The 15200-nt window shown below is 35.8% G+C and overlaps 2 protein-coding genes across 4 annotated transcripts in view; one reads left to right on the forward strand and one right to left on the reverse strand.

Moving 5' to 3' along the window:
- Nucleotides 1-8058, reverse strand: part of LOC145280030 (WD repeat-containing protein 13-like) — a 443316-nt gene extending 435258 nt beyond the window's left edge. For all 3 annotated transcript variants that reach the window (XM_080131693.1, XM_080131690.1, XM_080131691.1), the window contains exon 1: nt 7915-8058. In XM_080131693.1, coding sequence (XP_079987819.1) covers nt 7915-7993 — 79 coding nt within the window. In that variant the 5' untranslated portion in view covers nt 7994-8058. The remainder of the gene's footprint in view (nt 1-7914) is intronic.
- A 285-nt stretch (nt 8059-8343) lies between these two features.
- LOC145280031 (ras-related C3 botulinum toxin substrate 1) overlaps nt 8344-15200 on the forward strand; it is an 88351-nt gene continuing 81494 nt past the window's right edge. The window contains exon 1 of the mRNA XM_080131694.1: nt 8344-8484. Coding sequence (XP_079987820.1) covers nt 8450-8484 — 35 coding nt within the window. The 5' untranslated portion in view covers nt 8344-8449. The remainder of the gene's footprint in view (nt 8485-15200) is intronic.

Raw genomic sequence — 15200 nt, forward strand, 5'->3', positions numbered from 1 at the left:
CTTGTCAGTTGATAAATCAATAGGCATTTTCACTTCACCAAATAAAACGTTACTTGTTGCAAACTTGAAATTGTGATTTTATTTGAAAGAAAAAAAAAAAAAGACGTAAGCACTGGTCACAATAATGTGGTCAACCTTAACGCTAAGGTCAAAAATCAATAGAATTTGGATGAAAACAAACACCAGATAATCGTAGCCAGTGAACAGCAGATGCACCATGCCATAGCCATAATACAACGTAAATCAACGTTTTATAAGATTATATATGGCATAATCACGTTGACACACCGAATCCAATTGAAGTTAAGCAACATTAAGCCTGGTCAGTACAAAAAAATGGGTAACCATTTGAGAATTTCAGGTGCTGTATGAGCTCTCCGCTTATCTCTGCATTGATTTCAGTCATCTAGCACTTTTCCTTGCCACTAGACTCAAGCAGTGCCAATTCAGGAGAGATGTCATTGAGGATTGTGCAACACTTACCTGACAATTACTCACGCAGCTACCCTTACAGGGGGTATCCATTGTCTCTTGAGACTGAACAGAAGCATTATGATAAGATCCATTTGATTATGGCATATAAATCAATTATCTATCGAACCAGCAGATGCCTCTAACACTACTATAACCATTCAGTTTTGTATGAAGGATGTTCTAAAAGTAAAGCATCCTATTTTTTCTTTTTTTAATTCTGCCCAAATGAATCAGAGAGGATTGCAAATTGTATTCTTATGATGAACAAAATTATGCATTCATGACCTGAAATTTTCATCTTTGTCGCAGATATTGATGGCACGAGACTCAAAGAAAGCAACCCATGTCATGGACATGCATCAGAAGCAGTGATGCATCATTGAATTTCTACATGCAAAATAATTGAATTGGTTAACATACACTGGCACTTGTTGAACATTTACAAAGCCGATACAGTTGATGTTAACACAGAAGATGGGTTTTGTTGACCACAGAGTGGCGACAGATGTGACAAAGTGCACTCTGAACTTTTATAGCCAAGGCATCAAAAGAGGCTGACAAAAGCGCATTGAGAATGCTGGTGACTATGTAGAAAAGTAAATTCTGGAGCACAAAAGGTCGGTCATTTTAATGGTACCACTCCCATCTTTGTAGCTCTTCAATGTTTTAGTTTTTGAGTTAAAAAAAAGTAGGAAGCTTTAGTTTTGGCTTGGGGATTTTGTATGCGCTTTTTATCAATGACATATTGATAGCAAGTTCTTCAGTAGAAGCAGACAGGAAACACTTTAAACTAGTTTTTGAGATCCGAAAAACATGGGACGGTCATTACATTTCTGAATTTTTGAGATGAGGATTGGTTGTTTGTGTCATTTGGATTCTTTAGATTACTCATTGTAAGTGACCAAAAAATATAATTGCAAATTACTTGAGGCCTTTATCCAGTCATGGTTGACAGAACGAGAACATGCTAACCTCGTGAAGTAAATAAAGAGTCTTGTTCGAAATTCTGTGCAGATTCCAAAGTTTGGCAAGATACACCTGAAGAAATTTGAGGGTTACAATGACCAAAACGTTGTGAAAATAACAATTAAGATGAGATCAGTAGTCTGAAGAACGAAATGATATGAATGAGATGGTCATTAACCTAAGTGCGAATTCGGCAAGATCAAAATTACACATCTAGGCCACTAAGATGACAGCCATTCACAATTTCCCAGTGGCAACAAATATTAAAAGCTTACGAGAATTTTGTGGTATGGTAAACTTAAGTTTTTTTGGGATTTTATTATCTAACTGTGCAATGGGAAGACCAAGAACGAGATAGAGAGACAACCTGACACAACACACGGGTCGCACATGGCAGCAGATAGCTTGGGACAGACTTATATGGCTAAAGTCCAGGGAGGGGTTCCTCATTGAGTGATAAAACCTTTATTGATATTGAACTGTGCAACTATCCATCCTACTAGTCATCTAACTAGTGTAAGAAAAGAAATGTGATTATGTAGTGCAAGGTGATCTACTAGTAATTTGAAAACAGCTTTAATGAAAACAATTAAATTGCAACATGCCTTTCTTGGAATTATATTTGCAAGGGAACTATATGCAGCTTACACAGATGTATGTCAGTGTTATACAATGGAACCCTATGTTAGCAGACTAGCAATTTAGCTAGTACATAAACATAGATTTAGAACAGGCTCCTTTGTTTTAGTTTGAAAGTTATCAAGTTTAAAATCCCAAGCATAGCCACAGTTGAGTGACAAGAAAAAAAAGTCATGGGTCACACTAAAGTTGCACTTGTTTGACACATGACGTAGTTTGTTATTGGATTGTAACATCATAGGACCATCTGCATGAGAAGAGATTTGGCGAAATCACGTTATGAGGACGAGATTTTGAAAAAGAGTTTTTAGTTAAAGTGTTTCAAGGAAACTATGAGAACAGATGAGAGTTCTGTTCTAAGGAGCGAACCCCGCCTAAGATGTAAAACCAGCAGAGAAATTAGTGATATGTCTCTGAGCCGATGTATGAAACAAAATAAAACTAAACTATATCCAAAAATGCACAAGAAACTCGCGTCCAATATTCTGAAAATCAGGATGAGGAATGACAGTGTAGATGAAAACCAACTCAAGAACACAGGGCTGCAAGAGAAAAACGGTACGTTGCATGATATCCTATTTTTAATGAACACATTTTGGTATGAATGTGTAAACCATTGATTGGATGTCTGAATGACTCCAGTCCACAAAATGTAGAACCCCATACTTATGCAAGAATTTTGTTGTAAAACCCAAAAGGGTTGATGTGTCATAACATGAATCAAAGTAAACAAGGTAACAAGATATGAATATTATGAACAGAGTACATACGAGCTAACAGAAATTATAAATGGGCGTATCCAACATTTCAAACATTATCTGGAAGGGAAAGGTTTTTACAGACAAATCATTTATTGGTGCATTAGGGTTGGACTAAAAGAACTATCCCAAATCAGAAATAAGTCACATGGACTATGTTGCTGTAATTTACCTCAAATATCAAAAATCTATAAAGGAAATAATACTGCACCCGGTGACTTTCAGTTTGCAGTGGAATAGGGTCATAAATAGAGCGTAACATTTAATGCTACTTAGACTAAGCTTCTTTCCTTTAACAGCAAAAAAAAGAAAAAAAAAAGAAAAAACTTTCTCAATCACTCTGACAAATAACAACCTATCCGAGAGTTTATTATCCAAACTCTCCAGCTTAACATTCACAGGCAACATGAATTAGAACAAAATATATTGAGAACATTGCCATAGCTGCTGCAAAGGTGAGCTCCCTATACAATGCTAGAAAATTACTCTCACCTAAAAATATCCTATACAAATCCACTATTTGCCATGAATGAAGCATGGTTGTCACATCTGGGCTGGTGCATTTACCTCTAGTCTCTCTTAGACAGGGTCTAAGAAAAGAAAAAAAGATCTCACACAATCAGCCAACCTCCAACCTCGGTCCCATCACTGCAATGTTGCATCCCTGTGCTTGTTTCACAAGTACTTTACTGGAATGTGCTCTGAAGGACTCATAGCACTTGTGCCCCCTTGACTAACCTGACAAACTGCAAAAATCACTCTTTCACTGTTAAGATCCCTAAATGTTGGAAAGCCTTCCACTAATAGTTTCTTCACTCGGACTGCTAGATTTTGGAATTCCTTCACTGTTTTCTGCTCCTCTAACTAATTGTAATGGCATGCAAAAGTTAAATGTAATCCCAGTTAGACATGATTCCAAATAGTAGCCGCAACGTTCAAGTGACAATACGTCTTGTTTGGGGTGGAAAAGAGTATAAAAAAACAAAAAAAAACTGCCTTTTTCTTACATCCGTGCACTGAAACTAAAGAATTGGTGTTGCAGTAGTTTAACAGTCAACAACAACAACTTTAGAGATAATACATCTTCATTGAATTTGAAAAAGATATGCCTTCCCAAAGGAAAATGGAATAGAAATGGCACTATCCTTAAGCAGGTTTAACTGACTTCCTATGAAATTCACAAGCAGTTCCAATCGCCTGTATATTCCTGTTAGGAGAGATGTCAATGTTAGGTTTTTGCAACTCTTACAGAGAGGTGTCGTCCTACATACAGTGCCTGGAATTCCTAAATTGGTCACCCATCTGGTACTGATCAGGCTCAACATTGCTTAACTTTGGTGATCTAACGAGAACCAGTGTGTCAACGTGATTATGCCATATTCCCAACGGCAACTTGAATATTTTGTGACATCAGCACCAAGAGAATACATCCTTTTGTTCTTGTGACAACGCGATTAACTTTTAACTTTTTCTCCAACCTGTACAATCCATTTCATCATGATTTTAACGAAAGCTGACCGGTCACAAAGAGATATGCTCAGCTTTTAATGAAGTCAGATATTCCGCTGCAGTCAAAGGTTTCAGAGTGCAAAGGTTGAAAGACACACGTGGAAACCTGTTGAGCCCCGCCATCCTTCCCTCCCCGGGTATGTGCACTGACATCACTTGCCCTTTGCTTTAGTCTGTGATAGATCCCTGCTGAAGTGCTTCAATCATTTTTAATGTTGGGGCGATGCTCTTCCAAGGACCAACATAGATGCACATGCCACAGCTAAAACATTTCTTTTAGGATGGGAGTTTCATCTTAGTGTTCCAGACATCATTTCCTTAGACAGAATCAACCAACTGGAGTCTGATCTATTATGTAAGTTGATGAAACTTTTGAGAAGCAAATATGAGGCCTCAGAATCATGCAGTACCAAGTACCATATATAGGTATATATGTATGGTAGTGTATGAACCTAGGAGCCCTCATAACTGCATATCATTCAGAATCAGACAGCTTGACCAAGCGATTACACAAGAGTTTTAAATTACCTTTGACAGCATGCTGCACCAATCAAATGGGTGAAGAATTTACCATTGCTATTTTTTGGGACTCCATACTGCAGTAAAACGAAGTAGTCAGCATTCAACTGCTGAAATAGCGCATGACCCTACATAGATGTTCACGATATATTCAACCTCCACAGAAACTAGTTAATGCTACTTCTTTTGTGGCAATCAAGATTGGGAAACCTTACAGAGTTGTAGAAAAATAGTAAAGATGGGATGACTTGGCAGAGTGTAGCTGCTGTCAACTAAGGATATTGTTCAAACACTGAAGGCAAAGACCTCTTACTTCAAAGCATTTATGCTAATAGAGGTGAGTAGTCATTATAATAAAACCTTTTCTCACTACTGGAGAGTTACTTTTTTATGTCAGTTCATAAACCTAATTGATGGTTAAAGTTGCTAGACTTACGAAAAAGGAAATTTTTTTTTTAATCTAAACTTTAAACACAGTGCAAGGAGCCGATAGAACTGTTTGAAACACGTGTACACATTTGTGGGTGTGTGGCTGTTAGGACTGTTATACAGCACAATTAGATTGACACACCGGTTCTTGCCAGATCACCGAAGTTAAGCAACGTTGAGCTTGGCCAGTACTAAATAGGTAATCATTTGGGAAGGCGGCACTGTATGTACTGCGAGGTAAAATACCAGGTTGAGAAACTGGCGCAGTCTATCCTTCTCTTGAGGATGGATGGGAATCTCTTAAGCCATGGTAGGCAACCCATCTAGTGATGGTGTCACAATAAAAAAAATACCCTGGATAGCCCTGGCAAAGCATCAAGTATTCAGCTACCGACAAGATTTGAATTACACTACACACTCATGTAGCGAGTTCAATCTCTGTTACGGCTGCGCTAAAATTGAATGGGAGTTAGGACACATTCCCTACAGCCACCTTATAGGGAACCTTTTTTTATATACTCAAAAGACACCTTTCCTTTTTTCAGTCTAGACTTGAATATTGTTGTCTTATCTTTGTGTTATGGCATAAGCAGATCTACCTACTTCAGGAATAATGAACTTACCCAGAGACAAATATAGTTACATCTAAATGTTATGGAACGATTTAGGGCAGTTATGGCTCCAGAATCATGAAATGTACTTCTGTAACATACTTGTGTTAATTATACCATCGTGGTTGTCTTGATTATTACAAGCTGGCAAGGCCACAACATTATTTTGTTATGTTCTTGTTGTTATATGAATACTAGTACAGCTTTTGAACCAGACAAAAACCGAATTGTTTTTTTTTTTTATCACAACCTATTCAGTTTTTTTTCTGTTTCAAATGCTGTGCTAGTACTCCCCAATTGCATCTTAGAGGGGAGGGTATATATCTTATTTGGTTCTCTACCACTGCAAGAACTTAGACACCAGGGTCGGAAAGTGGGATTGAGAAGTCAGTGCCCACAAGGTGGGGCACTCTGACCTGCAAAAAGTGCCTGGGCAATCCCGTCGGCATTCCCCGAAGAGGACGCCTCAATCGATTAACAATAACCCTTTCATAAAAAGAGAATGCAAAACCTGGGAGGGTGGACCTCCTAGAACTGCACAAAACTAAACTTTCACCACAAAATCAACAGGGACCAGATCATTACTAAAATGGTCTAATCTTTGTTAATTTCGGGAGCCCAGGATAAAAATCATTAACCAGGAATATCCTAGTTGAGAATCACAAATTCTTAGCGCACTGAGTTCCAAGTCACGTGATGATAGAGTGGTCAACAACCACCGATTGATTTAGCCACGTGGATTATGGATATAAACGGCATGAATCACGTCAGCGGCCTCTCTTCTCTTTAACAGTTGAAAAGTAGCAAAGTTTACTAAATCTCTTGCGTTACCTCTTTAGTTACTAAAGTGACAATATTCATTTGTACGTTTTTCTTTGTCCACACGACTCTTCACACATCACGACATGTGAGGCATGGGGCATTTTGTATATTTACTTGTGAATTTAAATAAATTACCTTATATTGTTATTCGTACATTTTTAAAAGTTCTTTGTCATTTGTTTACCTCTTTTGCCTGGGATTAAATACGATTCAGAGATAAATGGATCATTGACATTTTGGCAATGAGGAAAGTGTAGTATCTGTTCTGATACTACATTTCATCTTTCCTCTATTCAGTCATTGACGAAAAAATCTACTAAATGGGGCATTTAAACATTTTTTGCCCCAAATCTAGAGTGCCCCGCTTTTTTTTCTTTTTGAGGGTGTGTGTGGGGGGGGGAGTCACATAGAGAACCTAACTTGCATTTAATTTTGCCCTCGTGGGGAGGAACGTAAATAGGAACGATACGAACGAATAAAATTAAGTTGCAGTTTTTATTTAATTGCCTTCCCACGAGGGCAAAGTTAGACAGGGTCGGTTTTTAATGTGGGGAACTCCAGCTCAAACAAAAGGGGAACTCTAGAACAACAACAAAAAAAAGATTGCCTTAGTCTAAAAGGATTTCTTCACTGACTGAGAACAGAATAGAGTTAATGTGTCAGAGCAGATACTACACTTTGTTCCTATCCAAATATTTTCGCAAACAGCAAACTACTTGCTTGTAAAAAAAATATTTCATTATGAAATTAAAATATTTGATCAAAAACTAACATTAGATTAAAACTCAAGTGGTCAAATCTTTATAATTTGTTGGTTGTGACTTAATTTATATTCCAAATAATACCAAAAATGGAAATGATGAATTTACGTGAATACATAGGTGCACTATAAACAAAATGTAGAGATATACACTTTTGGGGTTTTTTTTTTATTAGCGTACGTAAGGTGTTATTCAAAGAAAATATTTGAAAATCATTATTAAAATGCTAAGAAGGGAGACATGTAGTGACATAAAAACAAAAAGATACTCGTCTGCTTGTTAAGCATTTTTTTTTTTTTAGTGTCGCATTGGGTCTGAGCCAAAAGGGTTAATTTTAATACAGAGCGGTAAAATATATTTTTCGTCATGAAATCTCCTAGGAATAATAACCAATAATTAAATGAATAATATTTGATATAAACTTACGGAAATGTGGGTTGTTGGGTGCGCGGTAAGCATTATATTTCGCATCCAATGCGAGAACTTGTTGCCAAACAGAAGCCATGATGCTTAAATGGCCGCTTGTGTCAACGACCAAATTATTGCAGTCGAATAAAGACAGCCTGGGATTCGAAAAAATATTTTTTCACATATGATAAAATCTAAAAGCAGATTTAATTCTTAAAAAAATTCTAATAATGCAAAAATATGTTTTCTTGGCGGATTTCTCAGCAGAAAAATCGTGCGAAGCGGTCACTGGAAAATGTTTAGCTAGGTGTTTATCGGTGGACATGTCTAAAAATAGTAGTCTATGCCCTCTCTCTCTCTCTCTCTCTCCGTCTATATAATAAAAGCTGAGGGAAAGGCAGCCATCTTCCATCCTATTGATAACTTAGAAAGTTAGTTTGTAAAGTAGTTTGGTTAGGTTTTAAAAAAAAAACAACAACAACAAAAAAAAACAAGTGTCAAACTTTCCTAAATTGAGATTTATAAGTGATTTGGGCGACCAAGTTAATCCAAAATGCAAGCTATTAAGTGTGTGGTTGTTGGCGACGGGTAGGTAGCAAAAAGCTCTTTTTTTTTCTTCCCCCCTACATTTTCTCTCTTCCTTTTCAGACCAAAACTCGACGCACTTGTCTTCTTTTTCTCTTCAAATATCTACAGACACTTCGACATTTTCTTTTTAGCCTTACCAAAAAAGAATATATGAATATATATGTATGACCGTCCTAGCCCAACAGCATGAAAAGACCCTTCCTTGAAGAAGATATAGATATATTTTTTTCTCTTTATTTTATCTTATAAAACACCCAAACTCTGTGCTCTAAAAAAAAAAAAAAAAACTCCCACAGCAAAAAAAAAAAAAAAAAAGTAAAAATAAAGAAATAATTTCTCACTTGTAACGACGATTCGTTTTTCATACTTTGTCTGGTAATCTTAGTTTTAAGCGTATATTTTATTGAATGTTTTGAAATGGATTACAATTTGTTGTTACACGTTGGTTAAAATGTTCCCAATCGCCGCTAATGTTTTCTTTTACCAAGTACTTGGTTAACAGATCTTTTACTTGACCAAAGTTAAACTAGTAAAACTCCTTAATTAGTATAAATTGTTGTTTTGAGTCCTCCTCATAGTCATCATCCGAAACAGTTCTTCGGTGGCTCCAGTTGGTCATTACTTTTTCGCTTCATTATAATTTTGCATTTTCACCGATTCTTCCTTTTTAATTATTATTTATTTATTTATTTTTCGAATGAGAATTGATTGTTTCTACGACTCGTTAATAACAAAACTCGTCTCTCTTACGTGTTTTTCTTAATTCTCGGTTATTGGTGAATTTTGAGAATAAAAAAATAAAAATACGTTTTAGATCTTGTACTCCAAGCCAGTGTAAGACCAGTCTGGTTGGTACTTGTGCAGAATACAGACCGTGCTATTTTTATTATTTTCTTTTAATATAATTTTCAATTTTTACGGTATCTTTTGTTCATTAAATTGTTAGGTAAAAGTATGAACTATTGAACTAGTGACAAAATTCCCTCCTCTCACCATACTAATGGATTTCTAAATAATAGCGTTATAATTTCACCACAATCCGTCTGTTGACTAACGAACGGAATAGTTACAAAACGCCTTCGCCTTCTCACATTAAGAATGGATTTCTAAATAACGTATCATTTCAGTACGATCCGTATTCTGCATGAGTAACAATAATTAAAACGTTTCTGTTGACTAAACTATTCCCTATATAAGTTGTACACTTTTTCTAATTTCCCGTGTAGTTTTGTTTGTTCTTTTTTTTTTTTTTTTTTTTTTTTTATTCAAGTTTTCTGATTGTCATAGGAAAAAATACTGATATTTATTGACGTCAATGTTTTTAATTTTAACTGATATATTTTCATTCAAAACTAGAGCAACAAAAATAATCGGGTAAATTAATACAAACACCGTGACAGCGAATTAACCCTAACCCTAACCCTAAACCCTAACGCTGTCACGGTGTTTGTATAATAATACCAATAATCGAGGTGTGTGTATATATATATATATATATATATATATATATATATATATGTGTGTGTGTTTTTCTTTCTATTTAAACGATATTCAAAAAATACACAGAAATAATCAAAGATAGTTAAAATTACAGGCACTACTCTCGGGAATATTTTTATTTCCATATAACGCTTAGTGTACTTATAGATTGTTGAGTCAAGAGCTAGGATTGCCAGTTTTTTTTTTTTTTTTTTTTTTTTTTATATAAACAATGACCTGTCCTCCCCCACAAACACAAAACTTTCGCTTGTGCATTACTTTTATTTCTGTCATAGGGAAAAGATTTAGACATGTGTTTGATCCAATATTCGCCTTAATTCGTTGATGGCTGGATTTCTCTTAAACTTTTGAGCGAGCACGCCTGCCTGCCACATACTGGTTGGTTTCCTGTTCAGAGAGCTCTTCCTGTGGAATGGCAACTATGCCACACACAAGCTGTAGCTAAAACACTTAAACTAGCACATTGCATATATATATATATATATATATATATATATATATTAGACACACAACTTCCGTTAGAGGATTGCGGCAAATAGACTGACTACTGGCAATAATTGAGAACGCTTATTTCTCTCTTTCTCTCTCTCTCTCGTCGTGTTTGTACTAGTTACTTAGCATTTCTTGATCATTATTCCTAATGAATGCGTCTACACACTGTAACTACATACATTGAAGCCAATATGTGTACTTGAATTTGTGTATATTCTACGCAGGCAGCGTAAATACATTGCAATATGCAGATGTACCTACTACAACTGATATAAGTTTGTACTGGAAAACTACAGGGGCGGAAGAAGAGGGAGGGCGGTGCGGATCCAGGACAGGTTGGAATTTGTTGCTAGTTTCGGGAGAGTGGGGGGGGGGCATAGTAAAGTTCTGAAAGTCTACATTTCAACCATGCAGACAAAAAAAAAATACTAAAAACAAAGAGTAATTAAAGTAGAAATCGACTTGGTGTTTGAATGTCGAATCAATCGACACGACACACTGTTCGCATTCTTTAAAGGGATTTATTTATATTTCATCTGTTCAGATGTGGGCATAAAAAAAAAAACCCCTTCATCTGTTAATCCACCGGATCACGGGAGAGCTGCCGTCTTTTCATAAGGCTCTGTCCCCCCCCCCCATCTGCTGGTAACGTAGTAGTAATAGTAGTGGTGGTGGGCACTCCTTAAAATACCAATTCAAAAAAAAAAAAAAAGACCTGACTGACCCATTTTTCTTACTACGGATGACCAGCAACACGTTAATATCTTATATATATATCTAAGAAAAGTTGGTCATTACAGTCTTGTACAGGATTCAATAATTGCACAACTTCGTGATTCCTCCACCCCTTTTTATTTATTTTTTTGGCCTTAACCTAACCATTTATTACCGACTAAGTCTAGAAAAACATTAAACAGACCATGATATTTTTACTAGTATGGCCATCCATAGAAATGCTGGCGTGGTGTTGATAAGGGGAGGGGGTGGGGGAAGAATATTAGATAATATTTTTTTCCACCTCTCAATAAATTGGGAGTGTCATCGTCGTAGAATGACTAATTATTTTAATTTGTAAATTTGTGTTTTAAAATAAATGTAGATTTTTTTTTCCCCTATATGTGTCTTACACGCACACACACACACACTCTTTCTCTCTCTCTCTCTCTCTCTCTCTCTCTCTCTCTCTCTCTCTCGTTGTCATTACAGGCTGGGTTTCGCTTTTTTAATGCTCTCAGAGGCGGCCTATTTTAGTGACAGTAACACAATTTTACACTTAAAGTCAAATTAAACGACTATGTGAGCTGAAAAGTTCAGACTCCATTCTCGAAGTAAATGTGCTTATTATTCTACCCGCACGGTCAGAATCTTAAAAAGATCCCTCGGTTGGAATATCTGAGTTAACGGGTGAATGTTTGGCATCCGGCAGGATGCCCCCCCCCAGCTTGAACAAAATAAGAAAATTAAGGGGGGGGGTCTATACTTGTTTTCTGCTGCATTGAAGTGTACGTAAGGTACTATACACGCACGCACACATACACGTGCATCTGTGTGTGTATGTGTGTGATAAGGTCTTGTCCCAGAAAAAAATCACTCTCTCTGTCCACTGGTCACTCTACTATATCACCCATTTTTTTTTTTTCTTCAAGAGGGGGGAGGCGAGGGTGTTATTCAACGCGTTATAGTGTAGATATATTTGTTGCCGAATAATACGATTGTATTTGATTAGGTTATATAAACGAAATCGTCTCAAGGCAACACCAACCAAAGTAGTTCTACTGCTTTTTGTCTTTGTTTTTTCCTTTGCCCCCAGCTGACTCCAACGGAATCATCCTCGCATTCTGCTTTATGGTTAAGTTTTAACGATCTTATGCGTCCATATTTGTCAAATTAAACAACATGGGTACTACAGAGCACCTTAAATGTGTGAGCACACTTGCTTGGCATAAGACACGAATGAGGTGGGTTAAAAAAAGAAAACAGTAAACCTCCATACCCCACCTCCTCCATATTCCTATCAGTTGATATTCGTGGTGTTTAAATTTTATCACTGATAATAAGTCAAATTGTATTACATAATTGCTAATGTTTATTGTTTGCGTTCACATGTGTAGACCTGCAGAGAGAGTGAGAGATCATTTTACTACTGTCACCTTTGTGTACTCTTCTACCTTGACATACTAGCTAGTCTACAACATGGTTCTTATCCGCCTTTATTACTAGTGGAGTGGACACATGAAACAAAATGACATTGACAAATACAGTTAATATATATATATATATATATAGATGATCCCTTGAAAAATAAAAAAATTGGTATTATAGTAAATTCGAGAGAGTTGATGCAGTGATTGCAGGTGATTAAATGACTTACGAACTAGATGGTTTTTTAACGAATGATAAAAAGTAATTTTTTGTATAGTTTCAAATGTTAAACACTTCAAAGACTATATATATATATATATATATATATATATATATATATATATATATATATTGTGTGTGTGTGTGTGTGTGTATATATATATAAGCTAAAAAGAATTTTTCTTTGATAAAGCAAACTATCAAAATGATAGCTCTACCTGGATAAGAGGAGCAATATTTAAATTAAAAAGATTAGGAACAAAAGTTACACAGAACTTTATTAAATCATCGGGCCAATAAAGACGAAAAAAAAACTCTTTTAGGCTATGGCATTTGGAAGCTATATATATATATATATATATATATATATATATATATTCAAAAAGGGTAGTCTCAATATTTATTTGTTTTAATATATTTAGCTTATTTAATATTTTCAGTTATTATAGTTTTAAATATCTATAACGTTTCGAGTACTATTTTTACTCTTCAGATATTTGATAATAGAAGTTGGGTATGAAGAAAACATTGCAAGAGCTAATGTGTTATATATATTTCTCCAAAGCCTCTGGCCTTGATGGGGGGACGATTAAAACTTGCTGCTATGGTTTCAAATGATCTTAAATAACAAGGGGAAACTTGATTCCAAATATTTTTCATGTTATATCTCCCCGCTTTTGGAAATAGGGTATAATTATATCTTCAGTATCAAATAATCCTTATACACTGAAATTTATTTTATGTCTGAAAACCATAGCAAGTTTCAGTCTCCCCTTCAAGGTCAGAGATTTTGGGGAAATATCAGATATTTTCTAAGAAAACAAATGACTGATTAAAACATTTTATGGCTGTAAAAAGGGGCCAAAAATAGGCTCTGGATGATGCCTTTAATGTGCAACCTTTAGGGTAAATGTCACATAGCCCACTACACAATTCCGGTCATTACCTTTCCAACAAGCTTTCATTTGTAACATTCTGGTCAATAGTCGTTGAAATTTGGGACTTATAAAATTGCCAAAAAAGGTAGTATATATATATATATATATATATATATATATATATATACTGGTAGTCAAATTGAATATTGAAATGCTCATATCTTTGGTTCTATGGGACGAAACATGAAAATTTGCAGGCTTTTTTAAGATTATAATACTATTCTATAGTTACAATTTTATGACAATTGGTGAACTTATATTTTTAGACCGATAAATTATGCCCAAATTTGCTTACAGTTGTATATATAGTGTCCTGCAGGCCAGCTTCAGTTTGCTGCTTTGGTTGTCTCCCCTGTGGCATTGCCAGGCCACTAATATAGGATTAGACCGTCAAATAGATTTTAGTATAGTGCAAATACACAAAAAATAACCCAAGCTCAAAAATAAAAGCGATTAAGTCAAATTTTTAACAATACTTAGAATACTGAAAGTATTCGAATTAGAAAAGACATTGAAATTAAAAACTTTCATCTTAGAAACGATCGTACACCCAAACTTTGATCTTAAATTGACATTTTTTTAAATTATATTTTCACCCCAAACAAGGCACAGTGCCACTTTGATTAGAGACATAAGTTGCAGGAATACTGTGTAGGAAGTTGAGCAGCAAGATGTCTGTTTACATTACACTTGAACTTCTGCATGTCAGTACAGTTGAAGAAGTAGGAACCCAGAAGGGAATTCTAGTTTAGCAGTTCTGGGGAGGAAACTATTAGAGTAGAAGGCTTTCTTACAGCTAGGGATCTCTACTGTATAGGGGTGGGACTTTGCTGCTTGTTGGTTTTTTTTTCAGGCGTATTTATGTCGAGAGGGGCACAAGGGCTTATAGTTCATTGGAACATCCACCATTAAAATATTTGTAAAACAGGCGGAGGGATGCAACATTTCGTTGATGGGACAGAAGTGGAAGCTTAGACGATAGTTTAAGACCTATCAGATTGGCGACTCTCTTGAACTCTGTCCAGGAGTGAGACTAGTAGCAGATGGACTAGCCCAAATGTGACAACAATACTCCATGCATGGGCGAATGGTGGCTTTCTAGAGGTACAGGATACTTTCAGGCATAAGTAACTTTCTAGCATGGTAGAGAGAACCCACCTTCTTCGCAGCAACCTTGGCAATGGTCTAATGTAACTGTTCCAATGAAATATGCCCTGTGAATGTCAAGCAATATTATGACAGTTTGAACGAAGTACTTTAAGGTAATGTATCTTTAACCATACGTATGGGTGGTTGAGAAGATTTCTTGTCATTTTTAAAGGAAACAAGCTTAATCTTGGCAGCGTTGAACATTACCATCCATCCACTTTTTTACTCCATTTCATTACTGACTCGAGGTCTTCCTCTAGGGTTTCCACCATTGCC

Source organism: Euprymna scolopes, chromosome 7 (assembly GCF_053919585.1).
Source record: "Euprymna scolopes isolate OS-2025 chromosome 7, ASM5391958v1, whole genome shotgun sequence".
NCBI classification, from domain to species: domain Eukaryota; kingdom Metazoa; phylum Mollusca; class Cephalopoda; order Sepiida; family Sepiolidae; genus Euprymna; species Euprymna scolopes.